The sequence below is a fragment of the Chlorocebus sabaeus genome, chromosome 1, assembly GCF_047675955.1.
Source record: "Chlorocebus sabaeus isolate Y175 chromosome 1, mChlSab1.0.hap1, whole genome shotgun sequence".
Taxonomy (NCBI): domain Eukaryota; kingdom Metazoa; phylum Chordata; class Mammalia; order Primates; family Cercopithecidae; genus Chlorocebus; species Chlorocebus sabaeus.
The window spans coordinates 4,197,151-4,222,627 of NC_132904.1; the positions used below are offsets into that span (position 1 = coordinate 4,197,151).

Genomic DNA, 25,477 nt, shown 5'->3' on the forward strand with positions numbered 1-25,477 from the left:
AATATTAATCAAATGAACAAACTCTAGCCGGACTACATAAGGCAAAACAGAAGACATAAATCACCACTACCAAGAATGAAAGAGGGGACCAGCCTGGCCAACAGGGCAAAACCTCATCTCTACTAAATATACAAAAATCAGCCAGGCATGGTGGCACATGCCTGTAATCCCAGCTACTCGGGAGGCTGAGGCATGAAAATTGCTTGAACCGGGAGGCGGATGTTGCAGTCAGCCAAGATTGAGCCACTGCACTCCAGTCTGGGCAACAGAGCGAGACCCCATTTCAAAAAAAAAAAAAAAAAAGTTAGAGGGCAGCCAGGTATGGTGGCATATGCCGGTAACTTCAGCTACTCAGCAGGCTGAAGCAGAGGATGGCTTGAGCCCAGGTGTCTGAGACCAGCCTGGGCAACACAGTGAGATCTTGTCTCAAAAACAAAAACAGAGTAACAACAAAAAGGGGACATCAATACAGATTCAATTGACATTGAAAGAATAAGGGAATACTGTGGACAATTTTAAGCAACTTAGATGAAATGGACAAATTTCTTAAACTACCAAAGCTTCTCAGAAACAGGTAACATATATCTCTATTAGAACCTGAAGTTGTAATCATAAATCTTCTAACACACAAAAAAGAAAATCTCTACCCAAGATAGCTTCACTGAATTCTACCAAACATTTATCAGCATAAATAACCAAAATTCTACACGAAGTGTTCCAAAAAAGTCTGAAACACCTTATCTCATTCTATGAGGCCAGCATTATCCTGAGAGCAAAACCAAACATGTAACAGAACTATAGATCAACAGCCCTCAGGCAGATCCAAAAATATGTAACAAAATATTGCCAAGTCAACAATAAGTTAAAACAATAAGATATCATGACAAGTATGGCTTATTATTCTAGAAACATAAGTTGATTCAACATTTGAAATGAAACTCACCATATGAAGAGATTGAAAAAAACCGTATCATCTCAAAAGATGCAGAATAAGCATTTGACAAGATTTGTCATCATTTATGGAACTCCAAGCATTCCGGAAATGTAAGAAAAAAGTGCCTCAACTGGATAAAAGGCATCTACAAAAACCCTACAGCGAACATCATACTTAATGTAAAAGACTGAATGTTCAGCTGGGCATGGCGGCTTTTGCCTATAATCCCAGCACTTTGGGGGGCAGAGGTGGGTGGGTCACTTAAGGTCAGGAGTTTGAGAACAGCCTGGGCAACATGGTGAAATCCTGTCTCTTTAAAAAAAAAAAAAAAAAAAAAAAAAAAGACTGAATGTGTTTCTCCTAAGACAAGGAACAGACTAAGGATGTCCACTCTCACCACTTCCATTCTACACTGTACTGGAAATCCTAGCCACTGTAATAGGTCAAGAAAGAGAAATAAAAAGTACATAAATTACAAAAGAAATAAAATTGTCTTTATTTGAAGATGACAACATTATCAATGTAGAACAGGAATCTACAAAATAGCTATCAGAATAAGTGGGTTTAAGCAAAGTTGTAGGATACAAGGCCAATTTATAAAAATGAACTGTATTTCTAAATACTAGCTAGCAATGAACTGAAAATTGAAATTTAAAAAGTACCATTTATAGTGGCATCAAAACCTGTAGAATCCTCAGGGATAAATCTAACAGAATGCATGCAAAATGTATACAATAAAAAATAACTAACACATTACATACACGCACATACCGAAGGAAGGTACCCCAGGTACCTGAAGTCTCCAGCTGAGGAAGACTAAGTTATGGTCATGGAATTCTGCAGTTACATTGTGGGGTCTTTGTAATGGCTCTCAACTAACACCATGTTGGTCTTGAAACTCTGGCTTCCAGTATCATTTGTTACTTGGTCCAAGCTAGAAGCAATAACTCAAATTCTAACAAAGAATGTTTAAATTCTACTAGAAAAAAAATGCTTCACCACTTTCTCTAAAAAGAAAGAAATATGCCAAACATTTTTGGGTAATCATCAAGCTATCTAACAGTATCACCATGCTTGTTTCACTCTTCTAAACCTTACCCTTACAGGCCTGATATTTATTTATTTATTTAATTAATTTATTTAGAGACAGGGTCTTGCTCTGTCACCCAGGCTGGAGTGCAGTGGCATGATCTCGGCTTACTGCAACCTCCAATTTCCGGGCTCAAGCGATTTTCCAGCCTAAGCCCCCCAAACATCTGGGACTACAGTCTCAAGCCACCGATACCTGGCTCATTGTTATATTCTTTGTAGAGACAGGGTTTTCCCATGTTGCCCAGGCTGGTCTTGAACTCCTGGGCTGAAAGTGATCCACCTGCCTTGGCCTCCCAAAGTGCTGGGATTACAGGCGTGAGCCACCCACCGCACCTGGCCCAGGCCTGATATGTGTAGCATGGATATCTGGTATTATTTTCTTGCTGATTATGTATTCTTAAATGGGGAAATTAAACAAAGGAAATGTCTAAACAGAAAACTGCATGGAAGCAGAACCCTACTTATTTCTGTTTCCTCATTTTATGCTCTGCTCAGACTCCTGAAGTGGCCTTTAACATAAACTCCCAGAAGGATCAGGCTCCATCCCAGGGAGACCCACCTCTTCTCCTGGGCTGCGTTAGCAGCCTTCTGGAAATAAAAAACATACCAGGTGATCTCAGTCAAGAGAACATCCGAACTAGAAGAGACACCCACTGCACAGTGTTTATTCCCATCACTGAAACAGTCACAAGTACAACCCAGTTTTATGAACTCCATAAAATGGGAGCTCCATGATGGGGGGGCCACGGGTGTCCTGCTCACAGATGTTCCGCGCAACCAGCACTCTATTTGTCAAATGAGGTATACATGGTTTTGGGCACGCCTTGATGTTTTCCTCCTGAGTGTCTAGGGGCAGCTCAAAGTTCTCCCCGGTTTAAGAGCTGGCCACTGTGGACTGCCCCTGGCAGTGGTGGCAGTCCCATCTGGAAGACAGGAAGGAGGAAGGAGGGAAAAGTGATACGAGCTTCCACTAGACTGCATGTCGGCTAGTTCTGGAGTCATCACCACACCTCAGTCTTGTTTGTATTTTCACTGTAAAGAACAAGCTCAAGCTTATTTAATTTACACTTCATGTCTCTGACTCAGGCAATTTCATACCGAAGTATTAACCAAGTTCTGCTACTTGGTGGAAAATATACTGAAATTTAAGTAATTATGAAATGTACCCTATGTAATTCATTTATGGTCATTATTGGTCCTGTAAAGAGATATCTAACAAGTTAAACAATGAGGTTATTTATCTGGAGGAGAGGCACAGAATGCTTAAATCAAGAGAGAAAAAAGCCCACAGAGTCACATTATAGCTACTCTATTTGGTTAAAAAAAATAAAAAATAAATAAAGGTGTGGGGACAGTCTAATGGGCTAGATTTTAGGAGCACCAAGAATAGGAAACAGCTGCTTCAATCATCACCTCGTAATCAGGAAAATTATGATTTAAAATCTTTTTGATTCTTTTCAGATATAAAATGATTCTTCTGAAGCCCTCGAATACAGTCCATTCGGGAAAGCCTCTACAACTGCCTGTCCGTGCCTCATGGCTGCGATGTGCCACTGAGACACACACCCTGACCACAGAAGGCCACTGAGACATACACCCTGACCACAGAAGGCTGGTGGCATCGCACGGAAGGAACCGCTGACATTTCGGCAAGCTGTCTGAATGTACAGAATGCAAAATAGTTGGGATAGAGCTTTTGGTGAGTTAAAGAATTGAGCAGCTGAAAATTCAAATGTACAGTACTCGAGAAGAGGCTTAATTCCTTAGGATTCCATTAGTAAGAAAATCTTTAAGTGGACATAGTATTAGGATAGTATTTAGTAAAAAAAATCAACACAAAGACACAGAGGAAAAGTCACTATGCCAATTTTTATGTTTGGAAATTTATTAGAACACAATTTCCCCATCAGTATATCTTGTAATTAACGTTAGCCTGCCAGGAAATTACATACATAATCTCAGAAGCTGCCTAAGCCACAAGACTTTGTATAAAAGATCATATGTTAAACAAAGCAATCTATATTAATTAAAAATAACTGCCATGGCACCATATGAGAAATGTTCAAAATTGTCCATGAGACGTACTCTTTAATCCTATGCTTTGCTTGACCAGTGCTTTCAAATCATTAACAATCCTGTACTCTGAATAAATTAAGATGCTATAAACATCAAAAAAAGTAGATTACACAAGTTTTCATACTCCAATTGCTTTTTGCTGCTGTACATGTAGTGAAGAATATATTACAGAAAGACTCCAACCTGAGCCCAGCTTCCCTCCTCATCTTCCTGGGGTTACGTGGTTAGGAATGCAAAAGAACATAACTATTAGTATTGGTGAGCTCGGTAGTGCAGGCAAAGCAACTCTGCAGGGAAGATGCAGCTTCACTGAGTGAAAAAGTTCAGACTAGCAAAGCATCATGCAAAACTCATGCAAAACCAACAATTTCAACTTCTCATGCAAGAAGCAGACTCTCTCCATGCCAAGCACATCCATGGAAGGAGAAAGGGCCACACAGACACACGGAGGCTCAACTGAGATCTCTCCAAAAAGAGAGCTAGATTAAAGGTATTCTAAAGAGAGAGTCTACCAACTTTAAGTTCCTGGAAAAAATCTAAAATACAATCCAAATTCTACTTACACATTCAACTAATAACTAAAGGAAATACTTATCTGGAACAATTGAATGGAAAATAACATTTTTGTTTCAACAAAAAGGCAAAGAACCCAGACGGTCTTAGTGGAAAATGCGCCGGAGGGAGTGCAGGCTGTGGTGCGTGACTAACCGTTTGCGGCGTGGCTGCGAGCGTTTCCATCTCTTCGTGTGTTAACCAGACATTTCCTGTGGTCTAAGGTGACCCCAGTGCACCAACCACATCCAGGGCAAGGGAAGCAGTGACAAAGAGGAGAGGGGCACACGCATAAGCCACAGGCACAGAGAAGGGGCCGAGGAGGCAAAGTTCGCTCTTCTCACTTTTCAGTTCAGATGCCCATACAGAATAACCATTCCCTGTTAACACCGTGTGGTCAACACCACCAGGAGAAGAGCACACGATGCCCAGAGCTTTAGATGCCATGCTTACCCGAGGTATGTGAAATATCAAGAGAAGAAAACACGTTGTGTACTTCTGGAAACTTTGAGTAATTCTCAAGTAACTATTGATTCAATATATTTAAAACAGATTAACAACAAAGAACCCAGCATGAAACTCTTGCTTTGGCCATTGGAGGGCTTTCTGCCGCAGATGCTCCGTGATGGCCTGGAAGGCTGAAGGCAGGCCACAGGCCGAGGGGGTCATGGATGTGCTAAGCAGCGTCGATGGCTCTGTGCAGCCATCAGAACCAGACACGAGACAGACAGTGGCCTGTGTGTCTACTTGAGGGAGATTTTTTCCTTACACTTTGACATGGTGTGAAGAGTTTGCCTTAGGTGAGGTGTTCTCCGTCATTACTGAAGACAGTGGATAAACACGGGAGAAAGCACTCAGCACCTTCACTGTGGAACACTCTCATGTGGAACAACCAGAGAAGCTCAGACACTGCTCCCGAGGCAGGCCATGGGAAAGGAGCTCTCAGAGCAACAGGGGAGGACAAAGCTTATTGCTCATCACCATAATTTGTTCACTAAGAAGAAAAAAATAAATAAAACAAATAAAACCCCTCAAAACTTGTTTTGTAAGGTAAACTGGGAGCCCTGAATCCAGCGCTGATGTGCTCCTTGGAGAAGTGTGCCTGGGAGGCTCTTCATCGCAACAACAATTTGTTTTCTCCTGAGGAGACTAAAAGCAGAGACTGGGAATCCAGTCAGTGTAAAAAGTCGGAACTTTATACATCTGGAGTTGGCCTGCCCTTATCTCCCAATAACCATTCTTGTTTTTATTAACATAGTTCTTCTTTTTCAAGTAGGATAACCCTTCTTAAGGGCTTTCAGGGACTTCCCACATGGAGAGAAACTGTATGAGTACAGCTCATGTTGGATGAACATTTGCAGATTTGTGAACTGCTTGAAATCCTGAGCTCCCAGGGTCCTTAGCTCCCCAAACGGAAAATACCTACAGGCCAAACAAATCAAATACAGTAAAACACTGGTTATAAGGCAACCAGTGATCTCATCTTTATTTTTCCCTTTAGTTTTTATTTTAAAAAATTGTTCACAAACTGGAATGATGGGGAAGGGAGGATTAGAATTCTTTAGGGACCTTTTCCAGGCATGGCTGTGCATGCCTGTAGTCACAGCTACTTGGGAGTCTGAGGCAGGAAGATCGCTTGAGCCCAGGAGTTCCAGACCAGCCTAGGCAACACAGTGAGACCCATCTCTACAAAAAATACAAAAATGCCTTAGGGATCAATTTTGACGGTGGGATAACAAGTATCTCTTACTAGTATGTCAGCTATATTTCAATAGATGCTTCTGGCTGGGCATGGTGGCTCACACCTGTAACTTCAGCACTCAGGGACGCTGAGGCAGGAGGACTACTTGAGGCCAGGAGTTCCAGACCAGCCTGGTCAACATAGCAAGACCCTGTCTCTAAAAAGTTTTTAGAAATTAGCTAGGTGTGGTGGTGCACACCTGTAGTCCCAAGTATTTGGGAGGCTGAGGTGGGGGGATCGCTTGAACCCAAGAGGTTGAGGCTGCAGTGAGCTATGACTGAGCCACTGCACTCCAGCCTGGGTGACAGAGTAAGATCTTGCCTCTAAAAACTAAAGAACTTAAATACATACATACATACATACATACATAAATATATAAATAAATGGGTGCTTCTAAGAAGGCGGAAGAGCCAGTCCTCTGAACTAGACACAAAAATTTTACTCAAGATGCTACTTACACATAGAATGATACAGATGAATTCACGGACATAACATTAAGTGAAAGAAGCCAGACACAAAAGAGTGAATACTACAGGATCTTGTTTATCCACATAAAGAATGAAACAAACAGAGCAGTCTATGGTGTCAGGAGCCAAGCACTCACCCCTAGGGAAGGGGCAGTGCCTCAAAAGGAGCAGGAGGCCTTCAGAGCCCTGGTCAGATCCCATTTTTCAGTGTAGGCGTGGACCACACAGGGGATGATGACTTACAAATCATTTAACTGTTCACTCATATGTATGTTTCTCTATATGTATATTATATTCCAGTAACATTTAAAAACACAAAACTGAAAATCACAAAAACTGAAAAATGAAATTCAAAACAATTATAAAATGTGTCCTTAAATATTAACTTTTTCCTTCAAGAGGCCCTTAGACCGATTCAATTTTGATAAACTCAGCCGGGTGTGGTGGCTCATGCCTGTAATCCCAGCACATTGGAACGCTGAGGTGGGAGGACTGCTTGAGCCCAGGAGTGTAAGACCAGCCTGGGCAACACAGCGAGACCCCCAACTCTACCAATTTTTTTGGTATTTTCATATTTCATATTTTTCATATTTTCATATTTAAATTTGTAATTGCTTTTCTATGTTTAAAAAAGCTCATATTTTTATAGTATGATGCCATTCTAGCCAATCTTTCATAAAAGCATTTAATAAAGTTTCTTTCACCATCCAATTCCCCCAAAATTAAAAGTCCTAATGTATTTGATGCTAAAATTTTGAGTTGGAACTATACTTGATGTGCTGTTAAGGAACTGGAGAAGCAATGTGAACAGGGCAGTGATACCTTCAGAGAGGCATTCCCTGTTTCCAAAGAATGCAGGGCTTGTCTCTGAACGTACCGTTCTAGACGTGGGCGGGGCGGACGGGCTGGTCAGCGACATGATCTCCTGGATGGCCAGCCTCAGCTTCAGTCTGTGCAGGGGGTTGCTGATGCCGATCTCACGCTGGATCTCCGTGTCGGACAGGGCCGACATGATGGCCCCGCTTTTCACGTTTGCTCGGCAGGCAGCCACATACCAGGCTGGCATCCCAACCCAGAGCTGGAGGCAGAAAGCAGAAGGCAGCATAGTGAGGTACAGTCTACAAGGTGGAACTGCAAGTTCACATGCTGTCACCCATGCAACTGCGTGTGAAATGAAGGATGTACCTCCAGCCAGACCACAACCGTTGGCCCGTCCCATTGGGCAAAAGGTAAACCTTGTCTCCGGGCTTCCTCCAGCAATTCATGCCTACAAAGGAGAAGATATTGAAAATTAGAGAATCAGCCAGGCATGGTAGCTCACACCTGTAATCCCAGCTCTTTGGGAGGCCGAGGCAGGAGGACCACTTGAGCCCAGGAGTTCAAGACCAGCCTAGACAACACAGCGAGACCCCATCTCTACAAAAAATTTTAAACATTAGCACGGTGTAGTGGCACACCCCTGTAGTCCCAGCTGCTCGGGAGGCTGAGGCAGGAAGACTGCTTGAGGCCAGTAGTTCAAGAGCAGCCTGGGCAATATAATAAGATGCATCTCTACAAAAATTTAAAAAGAAATTAAAAAGAATTAGCCAGGCATGGTGACGCATGCCTGTAGTCTCAGCTACTTGGGAGGCTGAGGTGGAAGGACTGCCTGAGTCCAGGAGGCCGAGGCTATAGTAAGCCATGACTGTGCCACTGCACTCCAGCCTAGGCAACAGAGTGAGACCCTATCTCTAAAAAACAAAAATTAAAACCAGCAAAAACAAAAACAAAATCAAGGAACCACTATTATATGCATATATAAAATAAGTTAAAGTGTTCTGAGCATTTGCAAAAGTCTAACAGTACGCAGTCTGCCCTCTCTATCTGTGGCTTCCACATCCACACATTCAACCAACTGCAGATCAAAAATATTCAGTGGGAAAAAACAATAAAAATCAATACAGCACAACAGCTATTTAAAAGCATTTACATTCCACTGGGTAATGTAAGGAACCTAGAGACGATTTGAAGTCTACGGGAGATTATGCCTATGTTATATGGAAACACTGTGACATTTTATACAGGAGACTTAAGCTTCCATGGATTTGGGTCTTCAGGAGGGGTCCTGGAACCAATCCCCCACAGACTCTGAGACACGACTATAAATTCTCATCATTTTCCTTTCATCTTCTACAGTTTTACATTATCAACACCATCCATTCCACATTAGTTCTGTGCACACTACAAAGAATGCCTGAGTGAGAAAACACTGAATGACTCCCTCTGATTCTCTACAGAATCCCCACCTCCTTACAGCATCAAATTATTACCAACTTTAAAAACACCAGCAGAGGCTGGGCGCGGTGGCTCATGCCTGTAACCCCAGAACTTTGGGAGGCTGAGGCGCGCGGATCACGAGGTCAGGAGATCGAGACCATCCTGGCTAACACGGTGAAACCCCATCTCTACTAAAAATACAAAAAATTAGCTGAACATGGTGGCACATGCCTGTAATCCCAGCTACTCGGGAGGCTGAGGCAGGAGAATCACTTGAACCCGGGAGGCAGAATTTGCAGTGAGCTGAGATCATGCCATTGCACTGCAGCCTGGGTGATAGAGCAAGACTCTATCTCAAAAAACAAACAACAAAAAAATCAACAACAACAAAAAAACAGCAGCAGAGCCTTCACATCCAAGGTATAGGACATTCAAGGAAAACAATCACAATTCCCTTTTTAAACAATGAAGACAACTATCTGGAAAGAGGAAACCATACTTTGGTCTAAACAAAGTAGCCTATCTCAATGAGAATCTTTAAAAATGTTCAGCATTTACCCAAAGAAGGAAGGAAAAAGAATATTGCAGCTTTTTAACACTACAATGTTATGATCTAATCTAGCAGGCAAGCAGTGGATGGCTATCTCTACACTGCTATTTAGCTGATGACTTGCTGAATCAAGTCACTGGGTCATCTGTGGCTTAACCCACAGGCCTCCTACCCGGGAGATTTGAAACCCCAACAGTTTTCTCAGTGCAGGGAATCCTGGATGCAAGAATCCCTGTGTCACTGGTGACCACGAGGAGGCAGGCAGGAGTCAGTCCTGCCACACATCTCTTTATGTGATCGGAAATACTCTATATGCCTCATTTTTAAATACCCACGGTTAACATAATGTTGTCTAACAGGTGTTTGAGAAATAACACTATAAGCTTGGTGAATCTCATTTTATTTCTCAAGTGTTTACCTACAAGGCTTTCAAAGAGGCTAATTGTTTAAAAAAATAAAAAGCCCCAGAGAGAAGATGTCATTGTAACGGAGAGGACACGTACATTTGGTTTGCACATAAAGATATCCCCAAGTCATTTAAACATCCCTAGGCTGCTTTTAGTCCATTTTTTCTACAATAATTTCTGTAAGACATACCACAGAATCTCTTATTTCTAAAAATTTGATATTGGCTCTTCAATACATTTCAATAGCCGCAGACTTTTCTTAGGAGTATGAAGTGGTATCGCAAGACGTGAAATGAAGGGGTTGGGAGGAAGGGCACACTGCATGGCACCAGTCACCAGGTGGTGGCTGAAACCCTGCTTTTCGTTCCCTTGGACAAATGCCCCTCAACGACAGTCAGTAGAGCTTCCTTCACACACTGGTGGGTCTAGGAAGTAGTGCAGGTAATTCCTGCCACATCAATCCCAGAAAAAGCTCTGAATGCTGACAATCTGGTTAACTGCTAAGGCCTTGAGCATCCGTGGCCTGGCCAAGGAGCAAGGAGGATCTGACTGCTGCCAAGTCAGGAGGGCTTCCAGCTTATGCTCAGCCTTGGCACTCTGCCAGAGATTTCATGTTTTAACATGTAATAGATACTCACTGTAAACAAAAATAACTGTCAAAAAATAATCCTTTACTTCTATTACTTGGAGACTGGTGTACACTGTCCTAGACTTCACCAGTACCGTCTTCCTGGCAATGATCACTAGCTTTTATAAAGTCTTTTCCAGAATGGAGACGCTTCTGGGTCCAGAAGCAACAGTGGAAACACTGTTAAAACACTGGAGGTAGACGGATGTGTGTAAGAGTCACAGAAGTTAGGGAGAAGGCAGAGGAGACCCCATCTGGGTGGCGGGCCCAGGCCTCAGTGTGTGTCCTGGCTCCCCTCCCCTATCAGACCAGTCCATGATCTTTAAGATCAAACATGGGACCTTACCCCTGGGCTGACACTCCAGGTGGGAACACCAGAGCCCTTGTTTTCTCTGGGGGAACTGTTCCAATTATGGAAGAAGTCCCCTGTGTTGAGGGGATGCAGAGTCCAGAACTTGGAGATGGCTGAGGCCACTCCACCCTGGCCCTCTGGGCTGTTCCTTTACATGAACAACTACATTCCTCCTTTATTGCTTGATCTCAGACTTGGCTCTTTCACTGGCGACTGAGAATGCTATAATGCAAAAAGGTCATATAATTTGTGAATAATGTTGTACATTTTATAATTAAGACATAGCATAATGGTAAAGTCTTTCATAACGAGAAGCTTGTGTGAGTTTTTGCTGATCAAACAGTATGTAAGGGATAGGGAGGAAGTACTTTCATTTAACTATCCAAACTAAATATATTGCCTTGCTTTCATAAGACTGAAGCTGTTCAATCCCCTGCACCCTGCACACAGTGAACGAGACTTGCTTTCACAGGTACAGTTGCCACCTGGGTGACAGAGCAGGACCCTCTCCAAAAACCATAAAAAAATACCACCACCACAAGTACGGTTCTGTGACCCAGCCACAGCCCCTCCCATGCTCCATGGCCATGGCACACTGGCAGAATCCTGAGGAAAGATGTAGGCTCGCCCTGATGAGAAATGGATGGAATCAGCATTTCTCATGCAAAACTAAAAAGATCCTTGGGCCAGATGTGATGGCTCACACCTGTAATCCCAACACTTTGAGAGGCAGAGGCAGGAAGATCACTTGAGGCCAGGAGTTCAAGACCAGCCCGGTCAACACAGTCAGACCGCTGTCTCTACTAAAAATAAAAGTCAAGGCTGCAGTGAGTGGTGAATGTGCCACTGCACTTCAGCCCAGGCAACCGTGCAAGGGCCTTCTTTTATTTTGCAAGGGCGAAAATAAAAAAATAAAAAGATCCTCTTAGGAAGCTCAGCATAGAGCCTGTGGCTGGTGACTGCCCACACTTAGCCCAGCAAATCTCCCAAGTCTGCTTACCCTGAGAAAGCACTAGGAAGACAAAAAGGAGAACATGAAAAGGGAACACTTTAAAAGCAAGGTTACTTCAAGAGATGGCGTTTCAATAACCCTGGGGAATTCCAGAAGTGCTGTGGAATCACTATGCACTATCAAAGCTGATGAACGTCTTTAGGACAGCCAGCCCCGACTTGTGGGTTCACTACCACGTATCCCAGGTACCAAATGCGCCCACCACACTGTGTCTTACAAAACTTGAAATCAGCTTGCCACCAAACTCACCAGGTTCCTTAAATTCTCTGTAAATGAAAGCATCTGGCTGTGTAAATTTTGCAGTTAAAAGCACACTTTTGAGTGAAATCAGGGGTTAAGAAGAAGAAAATAATTCTGAGAAATATAATTTCATTCTTAAGAATGGCATAAATATTAAACTGTATTCATATAATACTTTTTCTGGAAAACGTAAACTTTTTTTCACATTTATATGTAGATACCTTAGGCCGGGTGCGGTGGCTCACGCCTGTAATCTCAACACTTTGGGAGGTAGAGGTGGACAGATCACTTGAGGTCAGGAATTCGAAACCAGCCTGGCCAACATGGTGAAACCCCGTCTCTACTAAAAATTCTGAAAAATTAGCTGGGCGTGGTGGCACACACTTGTAATTCCAGCTACTGGGAGGCTGAGGCAGGAGAATCACTTGAAACCAGGAGGTGGAGGTTGCAGTGAGCCAGAATCGTGCCACTGCACTCCAGCCTGGGCGACACAGTGAGAGACTTCATCTCAATCAATCAATCAATCAATCAATAAAGCACTTTTCTAAAATCAATTTTATCTCAGTTTAAGTGAAAGAAATGAAACTGCCCTCTATAGTCAGACAAATAATCTTTGTACTTGGAAATTTTCCCCACTAAGGAGCTGGTACATTTCAGAACTTCCACATGGATCCCAAGCACAACATAAAGGACAGAGAAGTTTTATTTCACTTCCTCATACTTACTATAATAAAAACAGTAACATTAGCAAAATCTAAGGAATGAAATTTTCCTAGGATGTTTCCAGGAGGCAGAAAGTTTAGTCCTAACATTAAGTTTCACGGGGCCAAATGGCAATTACCCAAGTTATTTTAAAACATTCTTGGCTGGGCGCAGTGGCTCATGCCTGTAATCCCAGCACTTTGGGAGGCCGAGGTGGGTGGATCACGAGGTCAGGAGATGGAGACCATCCTGGCTAACACGGTGAAACCCCGTCTCTACTAAAAATACAAAAAAATTAGCTGGGCATGGTGGCGGGTGCCTGTAGTCCCAGCTACTCAGGAGGCTGAGGCAGGAGAATGGCGTGACCACGGGAGGTGGAGCTTGCAGTGAACCAAGATCGCACCACTGTACTCCAGCCTGGGAGACAGAGTGAGACTCCGTCTCAAAAGCAAACAAACAAAAAAAACATTCTTACACAGTTCAAGCATAGCAATGTTCAAATCAGATTTTGCTGTTAAGTGGTTTCTATAAATTTCCATTTACAGGAAACCAAAAAACCTGAGTATTCCTATGGTATTGTTAACATTTAAGAGCATTTTACCTAAAATATAATCAATAAAGTTATTTATAAAGGCTTTGAAAAGAAAACTAAATTGAGACAGATTTCACAACAGAAAAAATCAGCTGGCAACTCTGGGGGCTAAAGGCAAAGGGGCCTCTAGGGCAGACGGTCCCTGCAGGCTCTGGTGCTTCTGGGAACCAGTGTCTTTGGGCCCCAATTTCCAGATGAGCGTTGGTTTCTCAGGGCACTTAAAAGTGGCCAGATGATTTTTCCCACACTCAGAGTCATCACACAGCCCATCAAGTTTCACCCTGTCTCAAAGCCTGGCGTTACCATCTTCCACATTTCTCAAGCTCAGGCCTTACCCCATAGACTACACAAACTGCTTCTTTTATTACAGAAGTGGCTTTAGTTTTGTTCGTCGTTTGTTAGCTCACTCGGGCATTGTCTCAGCCTATCTAGTTCATCTACGGTCAGCCAACACACAACTCACCCCACATCCTAGAAGGCCCAGGGACAGGAACCTGATTCCTCCATGCCCTCACCCCGGGGCATCACAATGCCTGTGCTCCTTTGTTGAAAGCCATCCCAAATATTACAGCTTGTTGTCAGAAGCAGACTTAGTTTAGAATTAAAACTTAATAAACAGGCTATAAAATCTGGAGTCTCTCTGAGATAAAAGTACAAAATCTATAGAAGAGAAGAAAATGCAACATGGCAAATGTTTCAGGCAGATCACTGGCATGAAGAGCGAATCCTGAACGCTGGCAAACAACAGCCGCTGTAGTGGCCACAGTCACAACTTGTTTATGACTTGCTGGCACTGTTTAAATAACTTTATGCATATCATCCCATTTAATTCTCATAAAAGCCATACAAGGTATGTACTACTAGGATCCCCACTTTACAGATGAGAAAACTGAAGCACAGAGATGCTAAGTCACTTCCTCGACGTCACAAAGTGAACCTGAGCAGGCGCCAGGGCCGACTCCAGTGCTCAGGCAGCCAAGTCCAACTCTCACCCATCCTATCTCCTAGTTGGACAACTTTCCAAGACAATAGGGATACCAGTGTGAGTTTCTTCGAAATTTCACAAACATTCTAAATCTTCCAGAAAGTACGGCTTAACTAAGGCTGTAGGTAAAGGTTTCAGAATACAATGTATATATACATAGCTACATAGTATAATTAACGAACACTACTTAGAGCTTAGGCACAACTGAAAACCATGCAATGAGATGAAGAAACAATACAAAGCTTACTTTTTTTGAAGTTTACGATTTTTTTCAGCCTGTCCTCCCAACTTGCTAAGTCCCAAGGCATCCTGAGATGGATTATCTGTCTCGGAAACGCCAGCTATGAGGAAGCAGAACAGCCCAGAAGTACAAATCAGCATGACAAAGTTCTATGTTTTCATAAATAGGCGGATGAATATTTGCAGGTTCAGAGGGAAATCATTTCTTAAGCCTAAGTTTCTGACTAGACAACCAAATGCGCAAGACAAAAATGCTCAAAGACAGAAAACGTGTGGTACCTGAGTGGCAAGTGAGCACAAACCGCTGCTCTCTAGCTCCCAGGCCTTCACAGATGCTGCTCCCTGGAGAGCACATGGCTGCTGGAGCACCGCGTGGGAACTGCTGGCACCGAAGGCAGTGCCTTCCTCCCCGACCCCTGGCTGCTGAGAAGGGTGCGGAAAACCAACCAACCTTGTCCTAATGCTTCTTTGCCGGTTTGTCCAGGTCGGCCCTTTTCTTTCTTGCCAAACAAGCGGCCAATGGAGGACTTAATGCCCTTCTTCTTTGGGGCTTTGTGGAGCGAGTCCTGGCTACTGTTGCTACTGCTGGGATTGCTCACTGGACCGTCCTGGGAGCCTGTGGAGCTTCGAGGAAAGAAAACGGATCTTTACCATGTGCCCTTGTAGGATACTTCACATATTAACAGTTGAAACTTCCCTACAAGCACTTCCAGTCTCTTTCACACACATCTTCCTCACTAAGTGCATCATGCATGACAAAGGCAGGCTCCCGGTGAGGCCAGCACAGAGACCCATTCTGGGCAGCTGAGACTCTCTCTGACACGCAGCTCCCCTTCCCTCCAGGGGAGGCCCTGACTCCGCGCCATCAGGTTCCAAAACTCAATGGTCTGCCTGCTACCCCTCCAGCAGCTCCCACAACTGCCCTGAGCATTACTCTGCTCAGCTGAGAAACGTGGCAATGTTAACTGCCTGAGGGGTTACTGCAAAAATTAATACACATGCCTCCCCTGCATACTGCCTGGCACAGAACCGAAATCCAATGGAGTTTGAAAAAAGAGGGGCTGGGCGCGGTGGCTCACGCCTGTAATCCCAGCATTTTGGGAGGCCGAGGCGGGCGGATCATGAGCTCAGGAGTTCAAGACCAGCCTGGCCAGCATGGTAATACCCCATCTTTACTAAAAATACAAAAAGTAGCCGGGCATGGTGGCGTGTGCCTGCAGTCCCAGCTACCGGGCAGGCAGAGGCTGTGGTGAGCCAAGATCATGCCACTGCACTCCAGCCTGGACAACAGAGCGAGACTGTCTCAAAAAGAAAAAAAAAAGAGGCCGGGCGCGGTGGCTCAAGCCTGTAATCCCAGCACTTTGGGAGGCCGAGACGGGCGGATCACGAGGTCAGGAGATCGAGACCATCCTGGCTAACACGGTGAAACCCCGTCTCTACTAAAAAATACAAAAAACTAGCCGGGCGAGGTGGCGGGCGTCTGTAGTCCCAGCTACTCGGGAGGCTAAGGCAGGAGAATGGCGTGAACCCGGGAGGCGGAGCTTGCTGTGAGCCGAGATCTGGCCACTGCACTCCAGCCTGGGTGACAGAGCGAGACTCCGTCTCAAAAAAAAGAATTAAAAAAAAAAAAAGAAAAAAAAAAGAGAGCATAGATGGCATACTAGTAACAAAACAGTTGATTGGTTTCCTGAGTGGGGACACTCAATAAATGGGTAAGTACAACTTGGAACTCTCCACAGCTTATAAAAGGCACAAGAGGGCGTCTGAAAGGCACGGGTTGTCCTAGAGGGCGGTTCCAATCCCAAGCCTGTCATTTGCTTGCCAAACTCTCCATCAAGAATAGAAAGCAGTCAATTTGTAGACTCTGAAGACATGAAGTTTTTCCAAAACTTGCTGATATCATTTAACTCCTTCCTTTCCAAACTAAGCTTGCCCAAACAGATACGCATTTTCTGCTGGATTTCACTGTAGCCCAGAGCAGTGGCAGGCATTCTAAGTGTAACATGTAAATATACTCAACTGAATTAATAGACAATTCTAGAAAATCACTGTTTTATTCAAGAAAAGATTCGTCGATTTCTCAACACTGGAAACGAAAAGACAAGTATGCTCTGCACGGGGCTGCTGCAGGCTCCTTACTTCCTTATGTCCCTGATGTCCTCGTGGCTGACGGTGTGCAGCGCCCCTTTGTGCAGCCGGTCTAACCGAAGGGCTCTCGGGGAGGAAGGTGGGGAGGTTTCACACTTTATGGTTGTCTTGTCATCTCGTACCTCTTCTCTGGAAGGTGGCAACTGAAGAGTAAGAGAAGCACAAAGTCAGCTAATAGCGGACTGTGAAAAACTCAGGCCTTAAATTACAGCCATACACTTCTTTGAAAATCGATTCGCTGTGCTTTCTGCCAGCACAGAAAGTCTTGTTTCAGTCTGGCACCATTCTGAAGGGCCACGCAGCACAGCACCACAGAGCCGTCAGACTCCTGGTCTGCCTCCCCACGAGCATGCGCTGGGCTCAGCAGGACACAGGGATGCCCCTCATCCTCAGCCTCCTCTATGCAGCCCAAGGTTATCCTAGGCACATTATGAGGACAGTCACTCAGCTGCAGAGATCCGAACAACACCTATAAACCACATCGTTACAAATGTCAGACAGCATTAACTCGCACTAACGAAGAGCCAGCAACAACGTTTACCTCCTGATGTACTTCGAAAGACACTCTAGAGGGCAGAAACCTCTGGGGCAAAATTGTCAAATACCTTTTTGTCTGAAAGGGTAAAAAATAATCAAGGAACAGCCCATGGCCCCCCATACACATGTGTATGGCTCATATTTCTCAATAATGTTTGGACTGGACACTATAAATTGAAGCACTTCTATGCAGGTTAAACATTTTTCTTCAATATGGCTTAAAAGAAAATACTTCCAGGCTTATCATTACAAGATGATCTTTGCCAGACTCCCAGGGTTTTTCGTTTTTGCAGTGGAGCATGAATGTGTCCATGTGCTGAGGGAGCAGGATGGTGGCAACAACAGTGAACAGACTCACCCCTGCAGGGTCTAGGCAGATCCTGCTTATACATCTGTGTTTTCTGGTTTTGATTGGGACTAGATTTCATAAAACACGTTGAGCAAGCATTACTATAAACAGCAAGACTTGAACGGTGAATTTTATTTTATTAAAAAATTTTTTAAAAGCCAGGTTCTTGCTACGATTCCCAGGTCGGACTGCAGTGGCTATTTGCAGATGTGATCATTTTGTGTTACGGCCTCAAACTCCTGTGCTCAACTGATCCTTCTGCCTCGGCCTCCAAAGTAGGTGGGACTACAAGCATGTACCACTGGGCTCAGTTTGAACTTCTGCTTTTTAAATGGGATTGTGTAAAGTATATCAATCCTACTGTAGCCCCACTGTGGCTCAGGGAGGACCAAGTGCATTCAATGCAAAATGGTGCTGTGCTCATTTAGGACACAATCTCAACTGACAGTTAAAATGCAAATGAATCCTGCATCCTTTCCTAATTTCCAGTTACAATCACAAGACAATGAAAGGCTTTCATATCTAGAAATTATCAATATGAAGCTTAAGTTTCAAAATTCAGGTTAAAACAATCATCTGTTTTAAAAAAACAAAACCAAAAACAGGGTACAGGGCAAGCTGACGTGCAGCCGGCTGTAAGCTGTTAACAGAGTCTGGGGAAAGCCCCGAGAGCCTGGCCAGCGCTGCCCACCGCATCCCTCCACACGCCACTCTCCGCACTCCCCCACACGCCGCCCTCTGCACTCCTCCGTACGCTGTAGTGCTGTCACATGCCAGACTTCCGCCTCCATCCCAGCTCAGGCCTACTAGAGAGCAGGGAAGTCCTCTTGGTCCACACCAACACCACTGACACAGAGAATGAAGGCGACAGTCTTCTGTGGACCAGGTCTGGCACCAGGCCTGGCACTCTGCACGCACCGCTGGTTTAACCTCACAACCACCCGAGGACTAGGCTCCTCAAAGCCACCAAGCAGCACCCTGAAGTTACCAGTGACCAACAGGGCCAGGTTATCATGCCTAAGTATCAATCAACATGCTGCTTCCTTCACTGAGAAAATCTTCCTATCAAAAAATAAAGAAAACACAATCCAATAGAAGTCAGCTGAACTGAAGGCCGTGCTCTGTGTCTTTTGCTGCTGGTGTAAGCTCCTTATCTCACCACAGACAGCCACAGGTCCAATGCCACTTTAAGTGGCACTGTTCTATCATCATCTTCACTTCTCAGGAGAGCAAACCGAGGTAGAAACAGACCCCAGCTCACAAACTCATCAGTGATTAAACTGGGATCCGAACCCAAGCAGTTTCACTAAATCACCCAACAGAGCAGCTCACAGACAGCTGCTGACCAGGTCCCACGCTTTTGTCAGGGACAGATGCCTTTAGGTATCTAAACGGCTGTCCAGTCACTGCACCATCAGGCGGGTTTCAGACAGCAGCACAGAATAAAGACCAGAGCGTGAAAGTTATGAGGTGGAGATTTTGGGTCAACATAAAGAACAGCCACCGAGTAGATCTGCTCTTAATGTACTCTACTTCCTTCGAGAACAGGAAGGCCCAATCCACAGTTCTCTCTCAAGAGAAGTGGTCTTGGGCCTCCTTCTGTGGGAATGCTGCCAGGGAGGTCAGAGTATCTAGACAAGTAAGGCTAGATGGTGAAGCGGTCAACTGTCAGATTTTGAAATCAGACAAATCTGAACTCAAATCAGCACTGTGCACTGTGGGGCCTCTCTAAGCTTTAGTTTCCACATCTGTAAAATGGGGATAACATCAGTAAGCTCACAGGGATGTGTATGGGGATTAAATACGGGTTGAGCATCCCAAACCCAAAAATTTGAAATTCAAAATGCTCCAAAATCTCTAATTTGAGTGCTGACATGATACTTGAAGGAAATGGTCAATGGAGCATTTCAGATTTTGGATTTTCAGATTTGAGAGGCTCAACTAGTAAGTGTAATGCAAATATTTCAAAATTCAAACAAATCTGAAATCTGAAATCCCTCTGGCCCTGAGCATCTCAGATCAGGGACACTCAGCCTGCACCAGACTAGGGAAGCACTCAGCACAGTGCCCGGCATACGGCAAGAGCCCAGCGCTAGCTGTGACTATTACAAAAACAGGTCCCCCCGAATCTACAATCCATAGCTTTGCACGAGTAATTTCTTATTTTTAAAACTACGTCTACCATGAATAAGCATGTGATGACTAGAAGGCTGAAAAGGTGAGAGAATAGCAAACTGTTACATTTGTCCCAGTGTTCTGTGAAAATCGCTAATGACTAATTTCCAATAGAACCATCATCCAGTAAGGTGCTAGGTCACTTTAAACACCTCCATTAAAACGCCAACCATTCATTATTATACAACTACATAATGCTATATTTATGTAAAATATGACAGGTACTCTTCAATACATTATTGAGATACAAAGATACGTTAAATTACTAAATAATTTACCTTTCTACGATGTTTCCTTAAATCACTAGGCTGATAGATGCGTGCAAAGAAATGAAGAGAAACCAGATTTACTATACACTTTGAAGTTAGAAATTCAAGGATCAGTATAAGCAAATATATTAAAATAGAAATGACAGGAGACAGGATTTAGAGAAAATGTAACTGGATACAGAACCATTTTTTCACCAAAAAATTTAAATACAAGTTATTAAAGGTTTATTAGAGAAACACTATAAATTATTACTTAGATAAAATTCTATTTCTTGTGTTTTATTAAAATATGGCATTCTATATAATAAACGGCCCTAACAATCATCTATTCTAAGCCAAATCTCTCTATAACTTAGTTTTCTTTAATAAAATCCATGTTATAATTAAAAATATTCCAACTGATGAGGAAGTTACTGCAATACCAATTATAAAACTGAACAAACCTACTTTTAGTTAATCACCTGCTGGCCATTAATGTGAAATCCTTACCTAGAATTTGATTTATCACTTCTCAAAAATAAAGTTATTGCTTAAAGCAAGGTATCCTGTGAAAATATATAAGAACAAAAGCTAGCATAATGTTAGGTAGAATCTTTACATTCATCCTATGATTCAAGTAAGATATTTTAATTTAAAAATAACCTATTAGAGACAGCAGCTGATGAGATTCAACAAGCTGATGAGATTTACAGTCTTGAATACAATCATCAGAACCAGAAAGCATACTGTCTGTGTAAACAGCTTCCATTAAGTCTACGCTTAGATAGATTATTTATGTAGGAAACACTTATGAATTACAGAAATCCTACATAATTTGAGTAAAAACACTCTTAAACACCTATGTCTTGCCTGTATCCATACTTACTATATAGTAATACACTACTTTAAATTTATTATCATTGAGAAAAAGATACTTTTAACTAAGAGAACAGCAACCCATTAATAAAGTCATCACAGCACAGACTCACACATGATCGAACACACACAGTTGCGTGGTTACCTGAGCATGCTGTGAAGAATCGCTATAGCATGGGGTGGAACTGGGAGGGGAGGTGGATGAGTAAACTACAGACTGATGGGGACCTGAGGTCTGGATTAAAAATGAATCTGGAGATGGCTAAAATAATAAAACAAAAGGATGACAGGAAATCAAAACCAATGACGGAAGCATAGAGACTGTCAGCCAGCATACGGAATTACCAAACCAGAAAAAATATATAAACATACACAACTGTTTTTACAAATTCTCTGGACAGAAATAAGCATAAAACCACAAATAAAACAGTCAAAGAGTTTAAAATATTACCTAATTAGATGATGTAAATTATAAAAACAGTATTTCAAAACACTGCAAAATAGACTAGTTACCACCTCATATGCCACTAAAATGATTCACCGTCGATTTAATTGCATGCTGGCTAACAACACAACTAAAAATGAAAATAGATGGTAACGGGAAAAAATATGATAGAAGCACAGTTAAAAAGCAAATCGTCTAATTATGAAATATTTCATTGACAACACACTGACAAATCCTAAATATACAAGATGGTTTTTTGTTTTTTGTTTTTTTAAATAAAGATGGGGTTCTCATTATGTTGCCCAGGCTGGTCTCTTAACTCCTAGCTCAAGCAATCCTCCTACCTTGACCTCCCAAAGTGCTGGGATTACAGGCGTGAGACACCGTGCCAGGCCCACAGGAAAGTTTTAAACATTCCTCAGACCTGCACACTTTGCAAACGCCAAACACCAGAAGGTCATCGCATTTCCAGGTGAGAGGTGACCCTAAGCTGCGAAGGGAAGAAGCCCATCTGCTTCCTTAGGGAGCCACGAAGCAGCTAGCTTGTTCACGGCATCACACGCAGAACTCATTTTGCATTTTTTCCTTTTTTTTTTTTTTTTTTTCCCCGGTAGTAGATGCCCTGGAAGCTGGCTGGGCACTCCAAAAGGAAAGAAATGCACTGACTCCCTTTGTACATTTTCCCATATACTCTGATGTCTGCCTTTATTTACTTTTGCTAAGTAGTTTTTCCTAGAAAACAGAAAATATTTCCCCTTCTGGCTGCTGTACTTTTGCACAGTTGTCATGCCTAATGTCACACAAACAAATGGTGTATTGCTAGCCTGATCATCCAAATATTAAAAAAATTTTGGATTTGTTTTCAGATAGGGTCTCACTCTGCTGCCCAGGCTGGAGGGCAGTGATGCAATCATGGCTCACTGTAGCCTCGACCTCCTGGGCTCAGGTGATCCTCCCGCCTCAGCCTCCAGAGTAGCTGGGACTACAGGCATACACCACCATGCCCAGCTACTTTTTGTAAAGACAGGGTTTTGCCATGTTGCCCAGCTGGTTTTGACCTCCTGGGCTCAAGTGATCTGCCCACCTTAGTCTCCCAAAGTGTGAGGAATCACAGGCGTGAGCCACCATGCCCAGTCCCAAATGTTAAAATTAGTTTGTCATAACTGAATGATTAAATAATAACTAGTTTTTATAATCTTGAACCTCTTAGAATAATGAATGTACTTGATTTTCTTGTAGGTAGATTTGTAGTGTCCAAAATTTCATACAGGTATGCTGAGGGCAGCCACAGCAGGGAAAGGGCGGATACGTACAAGGGTCATGACGCCCAGTCTGTCCACTTCCCGGGCTGGGCTGTGAGGGATCCTTCGTGGGGTGGAGCGCCCACTGCCCGGAGGGGAGGAGCTAGCAAGTGAGGAAGCAGGGTAGGGGGGAATGGAGCTCATTGATCTAAAACGACCAAGATTGTCTAGACTTCCGCTGCCAACTCGACTTTCAATCTCCTCTGCCCGCTGCTCTGTGTTTTCTTTTTCTTCCTGAATCAACCTAAAATAAAACAAAAGCAGTCAGTCCTTCCGTTTCGGCAAACAGATTAATGTGTTTGCATGAGAAAGACCATGCTTATACTCTGTATTACTATGAGTAAACTCCAATAATAAGTTGCTCAATGAACACTTCAGCAAAAATGTCCTACTCTTTTATAATTTTTATGTTTTTGTTTGTTTGTTTTGAGATGGAGTCTCGCTCTGTTGCCCAGGCTAGAGTGCAATGGCGCGATCTCAGCTCACTGCAACCTCCGCCTCCTGGGTTCAAATAATTCTCCTGCCTCAGCCTCCCAAGTAGCTGCGATTACAGGCATGTGCCACCATGCCTGGCTAATTTTTTGTATTTTTAGTTTCACCATGTTGGCCAGACTGGTCTCGAACTTCTGACCTTGTGATCCACCCGCCTCGGCCTCCCAAAGTGCTGGGATTACAGGCGTGAGCCACCGCGCCCAGTCTAATTTTTATATTTTTTGAGACACAGTCTCACTCTCTCATCCTGGCTGGAGTACAGTAGCATGATCATAGCTCACTGTAGCTTCGAACTCCTGGGCTCAAGGGATCCTCCCGCCTCAGCCTCCCAAGTAGCTGGGGCAACAGGTATGCACCACCACGCCTGGCTCATTTTTTAAAAATGTTTTGTAGAGACGAGGTCTTCCTATGTTGCCAAGGCTGGACTCAAACTCCTGGCTTCACGCCATCCTCCAACCTCAGCCTCCTCCCAAAGTGGTGGGATTACTGGCATAAGCCACCACACTGGCCTCAATCTTTTTTAATGTACTACATCTTACAACAACAAAAAGTAAACCTTCCATTGAGTCTTGTTGGTTCTGGATATCATTCATATTTGATTTTACTTATTTACACTAAAATTTTGGAGAAGGCTGGATGGCAATTTTTCCTATGGTTGCAATTCATAGTTTCTTTACTAAGCAATATTTTAAAATTTTATGACCCTTATCTCCCCTATTCTTAGAGCAAAGCTGAAGACTTCTACAGATTTCTTCAACTGGAAATCAGGAACTCTAATATAAAGAACAGATCCACAAAGCAATTAGGAGTTTCCAAACACTTAACTGTTTAGATTAAATGAAAATACTGAGTTTTTTTTTTTTAAGTTTAAATTTGAACCAGAGTGTTATCTGATGGGATTCTCTACCATCCTCATCTAAATTTCTGGATTCATGCCAACCGTGCTACATTAATTTGGAATTCAAGATTAATGATCCTCTATCCTAGAGTGGATCACTAGACAGCAGTTTTAATATTTGACTGTGCCAGTAATAATTATTCTAGTATTAAAATATAGAAACCTTGCAATAACCCTTCCAATTAAAGCTCTACTTACATTTCTAATCATTATTAATAGAAGAAAATCCACAAGTCAGTGGACAGAACATTTACACCAGGTCAACTTTCTGCATAAAGAGGAAGCACTTTTATCCAGTAATACATTATAAAAAATAAAAACAAAAGGTATAGAATCCTTTCCCCGCTCCCACAATGAGGAGGAAAGACTATCTTTCTGAACACATCGTATTATTTTGCACGTCCTCCTTCAAAGGGCCCCCATGCCTGGCAACAGATTGCTGCAGGGGCCTCTTCACCAGTTTTCAACGTGGCACATGAAATGGGAGTTTATAAAGTCAAAAACACCGGCAGCATACCAACTTCTTACTTCAGAACATACAGCCCTATTTTTTTTTCTTTTTAATCAAAAAAAAGCTGGAGTAATACAGCTCTTGTTGATGTTTCTCTTAACCTTCTCTTCTTTACCTCCTGTTCTCTCTGACCAGGACTGGGACCTCTACCCGCATAAACTTCACAACCAAGTCCTGGCAGCACCCCACCCAGACCCGCCACAGGACTCCACGCACACACCTGCTCCTCACTTGGATTCAGGCTGGCCAAGCGGCACGTCAGGTCAGGGCCTGGGGGGTAGATCCCAGGCACCCCCTGGTCACACTGCTGTGTCCCTAGGCCAAGCCAGCGTGGGCAGGGTTGACCGGTCTCTTTGTCAATATAAAAGCAATTGTTGGATTCCATTCTACAGTTGACCCATTTTGGAAGTTCTGCATTGTAACTGCTAAAGTTGCTAAAGAAAAACCCTTTAAAATACTGATGAGACTAGAGGGCAAACCTGCACTCTGAGCACTCACTGTCCGTGTTAACTTCACACAGGGAAAGGCACACTGGAGTGGCGCGTGCACTCCGGAAGAGCGCCAGTGTTCTGTGCCAGGCCACTATGTGATGGGACCTGAACACGTGAGGTTGACGGACGCACTACACATAGCCTCTTCTGTGCAGGAGGCCACACACACGGCAGGTGACG

At 43.4% G+C, this 25,477-nt stretch overlaps 1 protein-coding gene across 11 annotated transcripts in view; it reads right to left on the reverse strand.

The window, feature by feature from the left end:
- The window catches only part of PPFIA1 (PTPRF interacting protein alpha 1), a 117,608-nt gene that overhangs the window by 19,833 nt on the left and 72,298 nt on the right, over positions 1-25,477 (reverse strand). For 2 of the 11 annotated variants that reach the window (XM_008015641.3, XM_037998886.2), the window contains 9 exons: positions 22,918-23,149; positions 20,314-20,343; positions 16,966-17,117; positions 15,278-15,450; positions 14,834-14,927; positions 8,048-8,129; positions 7,740-7,940; positions 4,811-4,873; positions 4,286-4,312 (listed from right to left, as the gene is read on the reverse strand). In XM_008015641.3, coding sequence (XP_008013832.1) covers positions 4,286-4,312; positions 4,811-4,873; positions 7,740-7,940; positions 8,048-8,129; positions 14,834-14,927; positions 15,278-15,450; positions 16,966-17,117; positions 20,314-20,343; positions 22,918-23,149 — 1,054 coding nt within the window. Of the gene's footprint in view, positions 1-4,285; positions 4,313-4,810; positions 4,874-5,932; positions 6,077-7,739; positions 7,941-8,047; positions 8,130-14,833; positions 14,928-15,277; positions 15,451-16,965; positions 17,118-20,313; positions 20,344-21,304; positions 21,422-22,917; positions 23,150-25,477 lie in introns of those variants that run through there. The other 9 variants (XM_037998881.2, XM_073009018.1, XM_073008990.1 and 6 more) reach the window with 9 other exon arrangements.